The sequence below is a fragment of the Cibotium barometz genome, chromosome 30 (assembly GCF_041138505.1).
Source record: "Cibotium barometz isolate CiBa-2024 chromosome 30, ASM4113850v1, whole genome shotgun sequence".
NCBI lineage: Eukaryota > Viridiplantae > Streptophyta > Polypodiopsida > Cyatheales > Cibotiaceae > Cibotium > Cibotium barometz.
In genome coordinates this window covers 24,195,990-24,211,885 of record NC_141075.1, presented here as the reverse complement: position 1 = coordinate 24,211,885, position 15,896 = coordinate 24,195,990, and the positions used below count along the sequence as shown (strand labels likewise).

At 45.3% G+C, this 15,896-nt stretch overlaps 1 protein-coding gene across 2 annotated transcripts; it reads left to right on the top strand.

Moving 5' to 3' along the window:
- The first annotated feature begins 536 nt into the window (after positions 1 to 536).
- LOC147621304 (uncharacterized) lies at positions 537 to 7,529 on the top strand. 2 transcript variants are annotated; one of them, XM_086824014.1, is made up of 4 exons: positions 537 to 1,063; positions 2,073 to 2,586; positions 6,211 to 6,310; positions 7,337 to 7,529. In XM_086824014.1, the coding sequence occupies exons 1-4, from the start codon at positions 558 to 560 to the stop codon at positions 7,378 to 7,380; spliced, it is 1,164 nt and encodes a 387-aa protein (XP_086680140.1). In that variant the 5' UTR covers positions 537 to 557; the 3' UTR covers positions 7,381 to 7,529. The 2 variants fall into 2 exon arrangements, with proteins under 2 accessions (XP_086680140.1, XP_086680139.1); XM_086824013.1 differs by having other exon boundaries at positions 6,211 to 6,330.
- The last annotated feature ends 8,367 nt before the right edge of the window (positions 7,530 to 15,896 follow it).

The window sequence follows — 15,896 nt, the reverse complement described above, 5'->3', positions numbered from 1 at the left end:
AGTGAAACCATTTCATCTTCGTTACACATGTGGCACAAGTTCTAGAACAATGTGTTGGAAAGTATTTAAAGAGCATTTTCTTCATGTTTTATGAATAAACAAAATGCTTTTTCAATTTCACCTATCTCCTGTTGTGAGAAGGATTGATATATGGTTCATTAAAGACTTTTTCCAAACTTTACATGGCATTCGTTGTGTTATCTTGAAACCATTTCATCTTCTTTACACATGTGACACAAGTTCTTGGAGCCATTTTATCTTCTTTACACAAGTTCTAGAACACTTTGTGGGAAACTATTTAGAAGGAGCATTTTATTCACTAGTGGGCAACCTGTGCTTTGCAGGTCTTTTGAGACTCCAAATTCAAATTCTACCCAAACCTCCTCAAGCCTCCTCCTCCTCCTCCTCCAAATTCTTGCCACATGGCAGCTTTGTGAAACTCTTCCTTAAGATAATATAAAGAATAGAAGAGAAGATAAGATAAGATATAGAGAAGAGATGTTTTATTTAAATCATGAATAAAGCTTGAAAATTTTGAAAAAGCTATTAATTAAATCATGAATGAAGCTTCCACAAAATTGACCATGGAGTCTGGAATCTGCGCCGACGGGCAGCAGCCGCCAGGGACAGGGTGGGACTATGCCCTGCTGGGGTTGGCGTTGGCTGCGAGCTTGCCCTTCGTGGGAGCAAATCTGGTGGTGCTCGCTCACAGGCGGAGGAAGTACTTCCGGGCGCAAGGCGGCGCTCTCCTCATCCTGGCGAGCTCCACTAGTGGCCTTCTCTGGATCGCCGCCTCCTTTGTCACAAAGCTCCAGCTTCCCCGCAACGACTCCTTCCTCCTCCTCTGCCCGCTCTGGAGCTTCTGGCTCCAACTCACCCTCGGCTTCTGGCTCTGGCTCGTCTGCCTGGTCCTCCGCTTGCTCCGCCTCTACCGCCTCTGCGCGCCCGCCATCACGGCCTACCCTAGCGAAACGTGGACTCTTCTGTGGGCGCTCTTTCTATGGACTCCCGGCGTCATATTCGCCCTCATCGCCACCGTCAGAGACGCCAGCACTGTAGATGGGTATGTATGTATGCCTCCCCCAGCTCTCTCCATTCACGTAAGGGTAAACAAGAAGTATGTAAACGACTCTCTCATTCAAAGAAGATATGAATGTATGCCTCCCATACTTTTTACATCTGTGTCCCCTGCTCTTCATCCTCCCTATCACAAAAGTGTATGCCTCCCCTGCCCTTCTTCCTTCCTCTCACAAAAAGGGTATGCAACGAGGGCATGTATGTATTTCTCCCCTGCTCTTTTCACATCAAGGTTACGCAACATATGCGTGAATGCTTCCCATAGTAACAGGATATGTCTGGCTCCTAACATGTGGAATTGTTGTTTCTCTGGAGTCTCCGTTTCTGTTTCTCGCTTCCCAGACTCCTCTTAGGAGTTTCCCCACTTAATTTTGATTTTTACTGAAATTTCTTGCTATCTCCTACAAATTATGATCCTTCCCAAGTCTGCTGTATTTCTTTCAACCTTTTCCCTTGTTTTCATTATATGTCACAATTTTCTTTTTCAGACACTATATAATCGTATGCATGTCCTTGTTGGTCTCTGTTCCACAAGTTTACACAACAAGGGTATGTACGTATGCCCCGCCTGCTCTTTACTCTTGCTTTCACATCAAAGGTACACAACAAGGCAATGTATGCACACATCCTTTGCTCTTTAAAACAACAAGAATATGTATTGCTCTTTGGCACTTTACATTGTCTTTCACAAGGGTATGTAAGCTTTCTTTCTCAACAAGGGTATGTACACACATCTATTTATGCATTCTTTGGTCTCTTCTCTCTCTCTCCATGTTTATAACTTAAGTTTACACATAGAACTTATGTAACACTTTTTGGTCTCATAGACCCATTGGGTCTTTGGTCTTAGTTAATAAAATCTCTCTCTCTCTCTCTCTCTCTCTCTCTCTTCACAAGAAGGGTACGTGTCTTGCTCTTCACTCTCTCTTTCTGCAGTTCCTTTGTCCAAGTTGCACTCGGCACCTAGATTATTATTTTTTTGTTTCTTCAATCAGGAAGGGAGGGCAATGTGCTAACTGCAACCTCAATTCTGCGTGGAGATGGAGCACCTTCCTTATCCTTCCCTTGTTTTACTTCACCTTCATGGTCATCCTTCTCGTGCTATCCAAGGGTGCCAAAGATTACATGCTGGCGACTGAGTACTCGCACACCAGCGAGTATACCCTCATGGCCTTTGTTATCTACCTCTTGTATGGTGTTGCCATGATCACTGAAAGTCAGAAGGAAATCTCTGGGAGGTGCTTCTTGACATTCTGTGTTTGTTGCCTTGTTTTCTTCCACTTCTGGGTCCGAATGGGATGGCCTGTGTACTTGTGCCTTTTCAAGGGCAAGTCCAAAATGGACAGCTTCGAGGGGGAACTACGATGCTGTGGCGCAGAGTGCTTCGATAAACTAAGCTCGGCCACAGGCTCTTCTTCATCCATAGGACGATATTCCTCTTCACCACACGATGGTGATTGGATCTTGAGGGCAATTGATGCTGCCATGAATGAAGCTTTGGAGTGCAAGGTAACTTTAACTGTTCTGAAAGATGTGTGACTTGCATTCTCTTCATAATTATTTTTACTCACACTGCGTGAAGTTGCAGGATTTGTGTATTGCAAACACATGTTGCATGGCCAATACTAGAACTAGATTTTGGGACATCTATACTCCAGTCTTCATAATGTCTTTATGTGTGTGTAGATTGTACATGTTACATTGTTGAGAGTAGAGCTAGATTGTGAGAGTGTTTTTATAACTTCAACCTCCAGAGAGTCTTCAGGTTGTGTAGACCCACAATTATAATCCCAGCCTTAATGAAGTATTTTTGTTAGATGCCTTGTTAGAAGCATTCCTGTTACAAGCATTCCTGTTACAAGCACTCACCATTACCTAGGATTGCCTAATTTAACTAGGGCAACAAGGGCAAACCTTAGATCTGTCTTAGATGGTCTATTGGAGTTGTGAAGTTGGGGGAAAGCCCATGGTAAGTAGACAGGAGAGCTGAGGAAGTTTGAGCAAGCCATCAGGATTTTACTCTATGAGTTTACAGGCAGGAGGAGCAAAGTGCACATGTTTTTAGACAATTGCAGATGACGGTTGGTAGTGGGTTTGCTTATGCAAAGTTATAGAATTCTAGGACTTGCTGCCATGTTGCCAACCAGGCTGGTGGGTCTTAATCAATGCTGGTCATGGGTTTCAACGCCCTCGATGACACCCTTAAATGGGACATGGGCTGGGTTGCCTTATTGACTAGCTGTTGGGTGCACTGGGCAAGCTTATCGGTATGCTCTGTCACAATCCCTGGGAGCTGATGGCTGGAGGACAAGCTGTCTGAAGGAGAGCCGGTACCATGGCTACAAGCAACGAGTGTGAATGCTAGTGTAAGGCAAGCCTTCGAAGGAAGGGTGGGTTTGTAGGCTGAGCTAAGATGGCTAGAGAGGGTCTATTAACGCATACACACGGGCAGACCAATTAATGGGAAACAAATAGGGTGTGAGCTCATCTCGAGGAAGGAAGGATGACAAGTTTGCAAGTCCGTGAGGAGACAAAGGGATGATGACAGTCATCCAAGGTCAAAGGTTGGAATTCCGTCATCAAGTTTAGCAGGAGGGGATGTCATGTGCACACATAGACATGGCTAATCTCCAAGCTAATCCTTGGTTAGGGCAATAGATAAACAGGAGTTTAGGGCACTAGCATGGCTTAGAATACATCGAGAGGACTTCTAGATGGACAAGGACCAGGTCAGGTAGATAATGTAGCTTTTGGGACCTATGTAAAGGCTAGGCTAGATTTAGGCTATTTCATATGATCTTTTGGGTCAGATCATAAAGAGTCTTTAGAAGGTCTTTTCTTACCCTTTTGGGCAAGCCAAAGGCCACAGATTTGTAGAGAACATATACATCTTTTTGTATCATATGAATATACTGAAAATACAGCTATCTCTCGCTTTTCTCTCCATATCTTCTTTGCGTTTTGCATTTTGCATTAGGATGTTCCTATGGAAGGTACTTACAATTGAAAGAAGACAAAGAGCTTCCGTGCATGTAACCCTTTCAATCTACTGACATGAAAGGCAGGATAAGCTTTCACATTCTGAGGTAGTTCTGGATTATAGGCTACCGCTTCGATCTTTAAGGATTTGGAAAGGTCCACAATACCTAGGGGATAACTTCCCAACCTTCCCCATCCGTAACATCTGTGAACTCTTGGTTATTCACAAATACACCAGCATAGCCTGGGATAACTCCCTTGGCAAACGCTGTCTATTAGGCTTCAGCATAAAACCATGCTCTTTCCTGAGCACTTCTGATAGAATCTCTAGCTCTATCTAGCATCTTCTGCACATTTACTGAGAAATCCCTAGCCGCATCATTCTCAATACGAATATAGAAGAGTTGGTATTCTTACATCAACATAAATTAGTTGTAATGGGTGGCAACATACTTAGCACTATTATGGGTAAATCAACCATGGTCTCTCCCAGTTTGATGGTTTCTTGGAGAGGATATAAACTAAACCATGGGGATGTATCTCTCCTAGTTTGATGGTTTCTTAGAGACATATATCCTCCAAAACGTGATTCACCCTCTCTATGTGTTGGTTGGACTAAGGATGATTAGAGGAACTGAAACTCAGATTGGCCTTTAATTTTTAGAAGACTAGTTGCGAGAAGTGTCCAATAAACTCTGAGTTCTTATCAGTCACTATGTCACAAGGTAAACCATATAATAGTAAAAGCTGCTCAACAAATTGCTCTTCTAATTTAGGAGCCGTTATTGCTTTCCTTGTGTGTAAAAATCTTTCCATCTTTGTCAATTTGTCTACCACCACCCAAACGGCATCATGCCCTTTGGGATTGCGTGGTAAATTGGTGGTAAAGTCCACTCTCTCTCTTACCATAAGGGATCTGCAAAGGACGTAACAGTCCTCAAGCCCTAAGGCACTTAGCCTTGTTCACCTGACCTTGATGACACTCTACCACATAGTCTTGGAATTTTGTTGTCATCTTGGGCGAGTTAAACATACGTTTTACCAAATCATAGATTCACTTTACCAGCGGATGACCTGCTGTATGAGCATTGTGATAGTCATAAAGGATCCTCTTCTTAATCTTAGTACTATCCGGTATGCAAACCCTATCATTTCGGAACAACAGTACTATCCTCTTCTTAATCTTAGTACTATCCGGTATGCAAACCCTATCTTAGTACCAGCCACCTTGGTAGGTGGAATGATTGTTGAGCTTTGGTCTATAATAATGGACCTCCCTGCCCGGACCTGCTGCCAAAATCGACCAAAATATCTATAGGTCTCACATACCTGTCATGTGCACACTCCCAAGAGTGTGACATGGACATGCTTCTATCCATTGGCCACCTCAGAGGTCAAGTCTTACGTGGCTAGATTCATGTGTTTGTAAGGGCTATTGTGCCAGATCATAGTAATATTGTTGAAGCATCCAATGAGCAGCCCAATGTGGACAGAGTTATTGGGTTATTATGTGAACGCACTTAGTTGGACATTATTGTTAGGGTTGGTAGAGTTGGTATAGGAGTCAAGGCTTTAGCTGTATGTGTAGTGCCTACTATACTGGAAGATTTTACTTCTTTCATCATCACTAATGTCTCCTCTTGGAAGATTGTCTCTTATGCTTACTAGGCATCCCCTATGGTATGTCTTTATGTAAAAGACAATGTGTTTGTCATTGGAAGGAGTGGAAATACCACCCATGGGGATAAAGCAGCTAGAAAAGAAGGAGACCGAAGTGGCAAAGGAGTGAAAGGGTAGGCATAGTGGTAAAAGAGAGATAGTGCTCCAGCAAGGAACAACTACAAGAGGGACGAGAGCTTATAGGGGGTGCCATGGGTTTGAAACAGCCAGCAAGAAAGATGAAATGCATCGCAGCCCTAGGGTGAGAGAAAGGTGTGCGTCCTTCCATCTTTTGGGTTCTAAAAGTTTTTGTAATGTCAAATGGCATCATGTTATGAGTAGATTTTGCACAAGAATTGTTGTGTGCATAGGATTAGTAAGCAATGCCAATGGCATCATGCTATGAGTTGATTTTACACAAGAATTGTTGTGTGCATAGGTATATTAAGCAAGTTATAATGGTAAAATTCTGATATGAAGACTATTTGGTTTCAGGAAAGGATAAATCAGTTAGAACAGAAAAAGAATGCACTGTCTGCTAGGGTCAGGCAGCTGGAGATGTCAACAAGGCCAGTATCCGTGTCTTCACATGCAGGTGCTAAAGAAATGCAATTGGCAAGCCCACGCATCCCAAACTAATTGAATTGTGGGAGCAAGTTTGGAGGTGAGCTGTTGGGTTGGAAGCTCTACCACTATGTTTGTTTGGCCAAGTCAAACAATAACTTGAATAACTACTTCTAACCATATTATAAAAGTCAAGGATTTGGATGAATGCACTTGCAAATCAAGGAATCTAAGTGGGATGGCACTAGATTTCAGCTCACATGAGGGGATGAATACCATTATGTAAGCAACTGTCTAAGGTTGCTTTCAAAGCAATTTTTTACGAATCAAATTCAATCCAATAGCTTCCTTGGGCTTCTTGGTGAACATGAAGATTCTATGCATTTGTCACACATTGTAACAAAGAACAAGTATCACTTGCTTCACGCAGATGAGCCCTTTGACCAGCTTCAAGGAGCTAAGTACTTTTGGTTAGGTCACCTATTTCAGGCTTCCACCCTCACAGATACCCCAAAATACAGGACATGTAACAATTATAATAATGTGATGTGCAAATAGTATGTTCTCTAATTTAAGTAACAGCTACTAGAAGGAACTCTAGGCATTCAATCTGTTTAGTCTTTTCAGTAGCAAGAGATTTTGGAATAACCAACACTGGACATCCTAAGCCCTTGCTAGTGGGAGGATCCTTGGAGAAGTTTGGCGTCAAGTAGTAGTTACTGTAGCTATTGTCTGAGAGTGTACATGGTTGTTATTGCAAATTGTTTTTGCTCATTTTTTGTCATTAGGTGTTTTTACTCCATTTTCTTGGGGCTGTGTGCGGGGATTTGTGTTGTGGGTGTTTTTACTCTATTTACTCTCTTTTTTTTTCTTTTTTTTTTGGGGGGGGGGGGGGGGTGTGTGTGTGTGTGTGTGTGCGCTGCTCCTGCCATGGGTTGGAGTCATAGGAGTGGATTGACTTTGTGGGAGGAGTAGGTGGTCTAGTTGTCCCACCAAGTTTTCCTCTTCCATGCTGCAATGTTGCTGATCATCTCTCCGTGTTAATTGTGTGGTGTAGTGCCAACCCATTGCGTTAGGGCACCAGACTGGCCTTTGTGTTGACTACTGCTTGTAGGACAAGTGGACATAGTAGCCAGGCAATGGACTGTACGGCATCTCTTCTTTCTCATTTCATGAAACACGTTTCCTAAACGTTTGGAAAATGTTTCATGAAGATTCCAGACTTTTCAAAAACGTTTCATACATTCATCCCTTAAAAAAATGTCAGATATGTTTATGCATAAAACTACGGTTCATTGTAAAAATCATACATTCTATGGTACAAACAAGTCAAAAGAAAGTCAAAGTTTGAACGCCAGGGTCTGATGATGCTGAAGGTGTGATGCTGCCGGGATTCCCAAGGTGCAGTGCATTTGCGAGTTGACAAAGGGTGCCTAACCATGCCTCTATTGCAATACCTCGATCAGCTGTGATCTGCTGCTGCAATTTGTGTTCTGCGAATTTATTGTAATCTTACACTTTGTATGAAAGCCTAGATCTGTCAAAACCTTGCTGTTTGTTGCATGAAGTTGCTGCTTTTGTGTGAGTTCTCTAACAAATTTAAGAGGGCTATTAAGAGAGCATGGAAGTTGCAAGGGAACGAAAGTCTACTGATTTACCAAAAGTTGCATAAATCAAAAGTTTGAGCTTCTTCGGAGTTAGTTCCTCATGCCATATCACTTTCTTGCCTAAAGGGAGCTCTCGATAGTTGAGTACTCTTGCCTCCCACGCCAGTGCCTCGTTTGCTGAGAGATGGGACACCTTGCTAGAGCTTTTCCTCGTTGTCAGTCTAGGAGGGCGTCTCCAATACCCCCCCACCATTCCTAGTTCAAATCCTCATCAGGGGGTGGGGAGATACTGCCCCAGACATCAAAGCACCAGGGCTCGACCTGGGTGGATCTTGGTCGAAGAGAGTGGCAGACCGTTGGTCTTGATGTGGAACCATCGTTGGATTTCTAGAGCAGAGCGGTGTCGGTTTTGTTGGAGAACAATAGCCACCCCCCTAACAATGATGACCCCCCCTTTTATCCTAGAGGAACCTGTCGTCGCCTCCTCTGTCTAAAGGACGTGACCTCGCAGCATCTGGCTTCGTGCCCCCCTCGCAGGTAAACACTTCCTCCCTCGGCCCCCCTCCTCAGCCCCCCCCCTCCCGTTCTCTGCTCTGGCTTTCTCGCATGTAGCTCCTTTCGCCTCCCAACCTCATGGGAATCCCCTCCCACCCCTTCTCTTTCACCTCACCGGAGCATTCACGTAGCCCTCTGGCTATGCTTGGCTTGGGGAGGGGCAACCGGCTAGTTCAATCCGTCGTTTGATTCACTGCTTCACAACATTGGTAAGATGACCATCGTTGCCTCTCTGGTTTGGGCTCTCCCTCCAAAGCCTCCTCTCCACCCCCCCTCCCCCTCCCCTCCCAGAGTGTTGGGGTACCCATTTGACTATAGCTTCTTCTGATGCTTCCCTGTTAAAGGAGCTGGTATTTTTGAGGAATTTTTGAGGAGGTGGTAGCTCCCATTCATATATGTGGTTCTACATCACCCCAGGCCTTCCACCCTAAAGAGTGGCGCAATGATCTTCTCCTTCTCCTCCTCCTCGAGTGCAACACTAAGGACAGATTGGAGAATGGAGTTGGTGTCTGCCACTATTCATGGGCATGCCATAGAGCTCTCACACCATTCGCATGATTTGCATATCATCCACGTGATTACTCACTTTTGGCCATTGGCCGCACAGATGGAGGTGGGTGGCTCCGGCCAGACACCCAGAACGGGAGAAGGTGTCCTCTAGCTTGGAGGTGCTTCTTTTTGTGTTTCTTCATGTTTCAATGGCAATATTGCGCCCTCCCTCCTACAGATACTTGCATTGTGATAGGTGGAGCCCATAGTATGCATATTCCAAGACTTAGATAGAGTGGCTCCACATGGAGGGCATGATTCATGCCCATATGGCGTGGTTTTCCCTAGGAGAAATATTGACTACTCTGCGTCGTAGTTTTGACAATTCCGCCTGGATTGCCTGATGGAACATTTAGGGTTTAGGAGGACCATAGTTTTAATAGAGGCGCGGGGGTCCAGTAGTGGGTGGGTCTATCGACATTCTCCTCTTTTAGAAACATCACAGAGCCAGTAAGAAGACCATTGCTGCATCTCCAGTGTGGGCTCTCCCTCCAAAGCCTCCCCCCCCTCCCCGAGTGTTGCGGTGCCCATTTGACTACAGCTTCTTCTGATGCTTCGTCGTTGAAGGAGCCAGTATTTTTGAGGAGGTGGTGGCTCCCATTCATATATGTGTGGTTCTATATCACCCTAGGCCTTCCACCCCAAAGAGTGGCACGATGATATTCTCCTTCTCCATGAGTGCAGCACCGAGGATGGATTGGAGCATGGAGTCGGTGTCTTCCACTATTCATGAGCAGGCCATAGAGCTCACACACCATTCTCATGATTTGCATATCATCGACATGATTACTCACTTTTGGCCATTGGCACAGATGGAGGTGGGTGGCTCTGGCCATTGTTTCAATGGTAGTACCTCTTCCTCCCTCCTACTGATACTTGCATTATGATAGGTGGAGCCCAGAGTATGCATATTCCAAGACTTGGATAGAAGAGTGGCTCCACATGGAGTCGGTGTCTTCCACTATTCATGAGCAGGCCATAGAGCTCACACACCATTCTCATGATTTGCATATCATCGACATGATTACTCACTTTTGGCCATTGGCACAGATGGAGGTGGGTGGCTCTGGCCATTGTTTCAATGGTAGTACCTCTTCCTCCCTCCTACTGATACTTGCATTATGATAGGTGGAGCCCAGAGTATGCATATTCCAAGACTTGGATAGAAGAGTGGCTCCACATGGAGGGCATGATTCATGCCCATAAGGCGTGGCTTTGCCCTAGGAGAAATATTGACTACTCTCTACATTGCAGTTCTGACAATTTCGCCTCCCACAGATCTTAGTTATGCAGATTGCTTGATGGAACATAGGGTTTGGGAGGACCATAGTGCTTTTAGAGGTGCGGGGGTCCTTAGAGAGGAGCTTCATGGAGTAGTAGTGGGTGGGCCCATCGACATTCTCCTCCTCTAGAAGCACATCTTTTTGAGGGGTGTACCCGCCGTCGGGAAGATCCTTCAAGCAGGAATCACACCTTTTGATCCCATGCTTTTGGCCCCTCTAGGAGGTTGGAGTATGCATTTCCATCGTTGAGCAACTATTACCAGTAGTGGTTGATTTAGGCACCATTGTCACTGGGAGAGCTCTGTGGGCGACCATCAGGATTGGAGAGGACAGAGCGGGCTTTCTCAATGTATGTGTCGAATGCTACGACAGGCATAGCCACTTTCTAGAGTATAGTTTACTAGTCCCTCCCACAGATGGATTTCTGGTGTATGGGCGGGGATATCAACATGTTAGAGTCGATAGAGGATAGACTTGGAGGTGGCATGGCTACAATTTATGGCATAGAGTACTTGGCTTGGGAGGAGTTAATTTTGGCTTTGAGGAGACATGACCCTTGGCATTTACTAGAGTTTGGACGTAGCCCCGGGAGTCTATGTTTCTTCTTGAGATCCGATAGGAGGAGTACATGCCCTAATTTGTTGAGATTAGACCGGTTCTATGTAAATGAGTGGGCTTGTGGGGGCATGCAGGTAGGATTGGTATTCTGGCAGGCACTGTTTTCTTTGATCATGCACATGTCATTCTATTATTGGAGAACCCCTAGAGGTAGGATATACATTTGAGCACCCAGATCCTCGACAACCTCATTCAGGACTCCAAGATGTGTAGTAGGATAGAGAATATCTAGGAGAGGTTGGATTTTCACTCATGATTAGCCCCACATACGCCTTGGATGCAGGCCTTGGAGAGATCAACATCTTATTAGAGGAGGCAGTGTAGGGCAGATTGGTTGGCTTGGATGCAGGCCTTGGAGAGATCAACATCTTATTAGAGGAGGCAGTGTAGAGCAGATTGGTTGGCTTCCAAGAGTAGGAGGCCTTGGAGTGATCTCTCCAAGGCCTTGGATGCAGGCCTTGGAGAGATCAACATCTTATTAGAGGAGGTAGTGTAGAGCAGATTGGTTGGCTTCCAAGAGCAAGAGAGGACATCCGTTAAAGCCTAGCTGTGAGGGCAAAAGAGACCAAAGGACTAAATATATGAAAGATCACAACATGCAATGGTGATGTGTATATAAAAGATGAAGTCCAATACAAGAGCTTTATGTGAGACTCCGAATGAGTAGAGGAGGTTGCTATCCCAAAAACGCATACGTCAATTCAGAAGTAAACCTGATGTGAGCGCCTAGAAGTAAGCACTGATGTAGGTGCTTATGAGCTAATCACTGTTGCTGATGAAAAACGCAGAACTGTGCTGTGGTGAGAAACGTAGCTGTACACATCGGACCAGCAGCAGAAGTAGTATGTGAAAAAACATTGAAGAAGAACTACAGAAGAGCTCGTTCAATTCAGCGGCAATAGTGTGTGGGTTTCGCCAGTTTGTAGGCGACCAGTTCTTATGCTTTGTGGGCGACCTATTCCAAGCCAGCGGAAGGAACTGAAGCACACTGTGGTGCTGTCCGTGATCAGTGCAGCAGAAGGAGGCGAAACGCACACGGTGGTGCTGTCTGCGATCAGTCCAGCAAGAGGCAGCGAGACGCTGAGGCGAAACGCAGTGGTGAGGGCGCCTAGTCGACATAGGTTGATAATGCCGATCAAAGGGGGGGGAGGGGGGGCTCATATTCATATGAGGTCAGCATGAGGAGTCGGCTAGAAGTAAAAATCGTGGCCCTTTTTGGGCTGGGTTAAATACCCTTTTTGGGTATATTTTCACACACCCCTTCTCAGACCAAAAAGGGATCATGAGAGAAGAGGGGAAAGAATAGATTTGGTTATCGAAGATGAGGATTCTTGTGATTTGAGACCAGAGTATAGGCATCTAAGATTGACAGGTACTGGAAGAATGCCACAATGCAAGAGGTTTTCACATGCATGAATGCCCATTTTTGGGTTTTCATTCATACATGCGCCCCAAACACAAAAAACAGAATGCTGTGCATAGGGAATGCAGGATGGAAAAAATGCAATGCAGTGGGTTTTCACAAGAGCCGTGCCCTCATGGGGGTTTCACTTACTCATGTGCCCGATACAAAAATGGTAAAAAATATGAAGGGAGAGGAAGATCCTCCTCAATGTGCAGAGGGTGATCATGGTGGACCGATGCCGATTGCGAAGACGCTCGAGAATGGGGCAGTTGACGGACTTCGTAAGGATGTCTGCCATGGAAATGTACTAGAGTCGGGGATGGTACCAAGATCAACCTGTTCCCTGGTAAAGTGATAATGGACACCCTCATGCTTGGTACGGTTAGAAAAAATAGGGTTGCCGACAAGGGCGATTGCACTCTGACTGTTGACGGAGATTGTAGAGGCGGTGTTGATGGAGACGCGCATGTGGAAAAGAAGTTGACGAAGATACATAACCTCAGTGGTGGCGTCATAGAGGGCCCGGTATTCAGCCTCTACTGAAGAACCTGCAATGGTGTCCTACTTTTTGCTAGACCAAGAGAAAGGGGCAGATCCAAGGGAGAACAAATAACCACCATGAGAACGTTGGGAATCGAGATCACCAGCCTAGTCGGAGTCCGTGTAACCGCGCAAGGTGATCCCATGACTGTAGTGAAGTCCATACAAATAGGTACCTGCTAGATAGCGAACAACCCTCATTTTGCTGAACTCCAATGTGGCTCCTTGGGAGCATTGAAATACTAACTTAAAATGGATGTGCAATAGGAGATATCAGGATGAGAATTTGTGAGCCAAATAAGTTTCCCAACCACTTGTCGGTAAGCTCGCTCTTCATGTGGAGGTGAGTCCACTTCCTTTGACAGTTTAACGGTGGGATCCAATGGAGTAGCCACGTGGATATCACCATCAAGAAAGTAGGAAGTAATGAGTTGGAGATGTATTTCTGTTGAGACATGAAAATACCATCAGGATGTTGGATCACCTCCATGCCAAGGAAATATGAGAAGACCGAGATCAGTCATCTCAAAAGTTTGTCTGAGCTGTGCCATGATATCAACCATTTTGGCTTGATGTGAACTTGAAATAATTAGGTCATCGACATACAGAACTAGGTAGCAAACCATCACCTGATCAGTGTGAATATAGATATTGGGGCCACAGTGAGATAGGTGAAAACCTTGGCTGTGAAAAAATTTGTCGATGCGATGATACCACGCTCGAGGTGCTTGCTTAAGCCCATAAAGAGCTTTATGTAAGCGAAAGACTTTGTCCTCAAGACCGGGGAGAGGGAAACCTGGAGGTTGGTCGACGTAGACCTTCTCTTTAAGAATGCCATTTAAAAAGGCACTCTTAACATCCATCTGATAGACTGGCCATTTATGGTGGGCAGCCAGATTGAGTAAAAGACGGATTGTGGTCATTCGAGCAGTGGGTGCAAAACTCTCGTCGAAATCAATGCCTTCTTTTTGGCGAAAGCCTTGCACAACAAGCTGGGCTTTGTATTTGTCCAAGGTACCATCGGCTGGTGCAGAAGATCCATTTGGTTCAATGACCTTATGACGAGGGCGATCCACAAGGGACCATGTGCCATTACGGTCAATGCTTTCGAGTTCTAGTTCCATGGCCTGTTTCCAGGACGGAATTTTAATAGCATCTTTCCACGATGTTGGCTCATCATGTGCCACATAATTTGCGAAAAAAACAAAGGCAAATGAGGCACGAGGAGTGAGTCTAGTGGATTGACGAGGATCGTCCAAAGGGATATCAATTCCAGAATCACGCATGGTTTGTCGATACCAGCGAGGTAAAGGGTCCCTGGGTGGTTGTCGGGAGGAGGAAGCCTCCTCAAGAGGTGAAGTTGTAGGTAACTGATGGGGTTCTTTATTCTTGTTCAGTTGGTATGGGTAGTGGAAGGCGAAGTAAATCTTGCTCATCAAAGGCAACGTCTCGACGAACGAAAACTTTGTTTGATCGTGGATCAAAAACTTTGTAAGCCTTTGATTCAGAAGAGTAACCCACAAAACTGAGCAACTCACTCCTTGGCTCAAGCTTACCCCTTGTATCATTCGGAGTGTGAGTATATGCTCGACATCCAAAGACACAGAAATGGGAAACGGTTGGCTGTTCGCCAGAAAATGCCTCAAACGGGGTCCTGTGGGGAACAACCACCGTGGGGCAACGGTTTAGAAGGTACACCGCAATGTTGACCGATTTTGACCAGAGGCATTCAGGCAGCTCAGCTGCAAAAAGCATGGAGCGTGCCATATCCATGACTGTTCGATTCTTGCGCTCGACCACTCCATTCTGTGAGGGAGAGTTGGTGGAGGTGAGTTGGTGTTGAATGCCCTGATCTTGTAAGAAATGAGAAAATTGATGGGAGATAAATTCACCACCATTGTCACTACGAGCAGTCCCAATTGAGATGCCCATTTGATTGGTGACTAACCGAACCCATGTGGAAAAGTATTGGAAAGCGTCAGATTTATGCTTTAGGAAATATACCCACATGTATCTTGAATAATCATCAACAATCAGCATGTAGTAGAGAGATCCATTCAAGGAAGGGGTTGGGGATTGGCCACTCAAGTGGAAATGAATCAACCTGAGGATTCCCGAAGCCCGATGAGTAGCGTGTTGTGGGAATGGGGAGCAATGTTGTTTATCTAGTTGACAGGGCTGACAGACATCCTTTGTCAGTTTGAGGCTGGGTATACCTTCAACTAACTTGTCTCGAGATAGCTCATAGAGAGTGGAATAGGGTAGATGACCATAGTGAAAGTGCCATGAGCTTGGGTCACATAGGCCCGAACCCGATGAAACTTTGAGCCAATAGAAGATGGCTCAGTTAGAAAAGTAGACATCCGGTATAAACCATCCTTCTGAGCTTGACCTCTGGCAACAACAAGACCAGTAGTTTCATCAATTACCTCAACAACTCTTTTGTTGAAGTAAACCCCACGATTGAGTTGGGTAAGCTGGGATATAGAAAGAAGGTTGAGACCTAAATTAGGGACAAGATAGACATTGTCCAAGGTAGCCTGCTGGTTGGGGCCAGTGTTGGTGTTAAATAAGATAGTGCTAATGGATTTTATGGGCATCATTATGTTGTTGCCACATCAAACTTCTCCCTTAACGGGACGCTGAGAAATGAAAATGTCAACATTGCGTGCCATATGGTGAGTAGCACCACTGTCAAGTACCCAAGTGTCAGGATGACCACAGGGAAGAGTTGGATGGGCCTCAATGATGGGCATAGAGGGATTGTAGGGTAACTGACAAATCTGAATGAGGGCAAAGGCTTTTCCCTGCGGATGACCTTGTTTAGGCCTTTGTTTCTTCTTTTTTGTGGAGTGGTGGCTAGAATCAATCTTAAGTGTGACCTGAGCAATATTGGGCGAGGGGCCGGGATGAGGTGTAAGGGAAGACCAGTCAGACATCTCTTCAGGAGTGGTGAAAGAAATTGACTGGGAAGGTGGGGCTTGAGCAACTTGACTATTAGCTCGCCACCACTGGGAGGAACGCGGCCAAGTAGAACCATTTCCTTGTTGTTGGTCCTTG

Coding starts and splice junctions, on each gene's coding strand:
- LOC147621304 (XM_086824013.1), top strand. CDS start 558: ATGAATGAAGCTTCCACAAAATTGACCATGGAGTCTGGAATCTGCGCC. Junction 1,064..2,072: donor GACGCCAGCACTGTAGATGG/GTATGTATGTAT, acceptor TTCTTCAATCAG/GAAGGGAGGGCAATGTGCTA. Junction 2,587..6,210: donor ATGAAGCTTTGGAGTGCAAG/GTAACTTTAACT, acceptor ATTTGGTTTCAG/GAAAGGATAAATCAGTTAGA.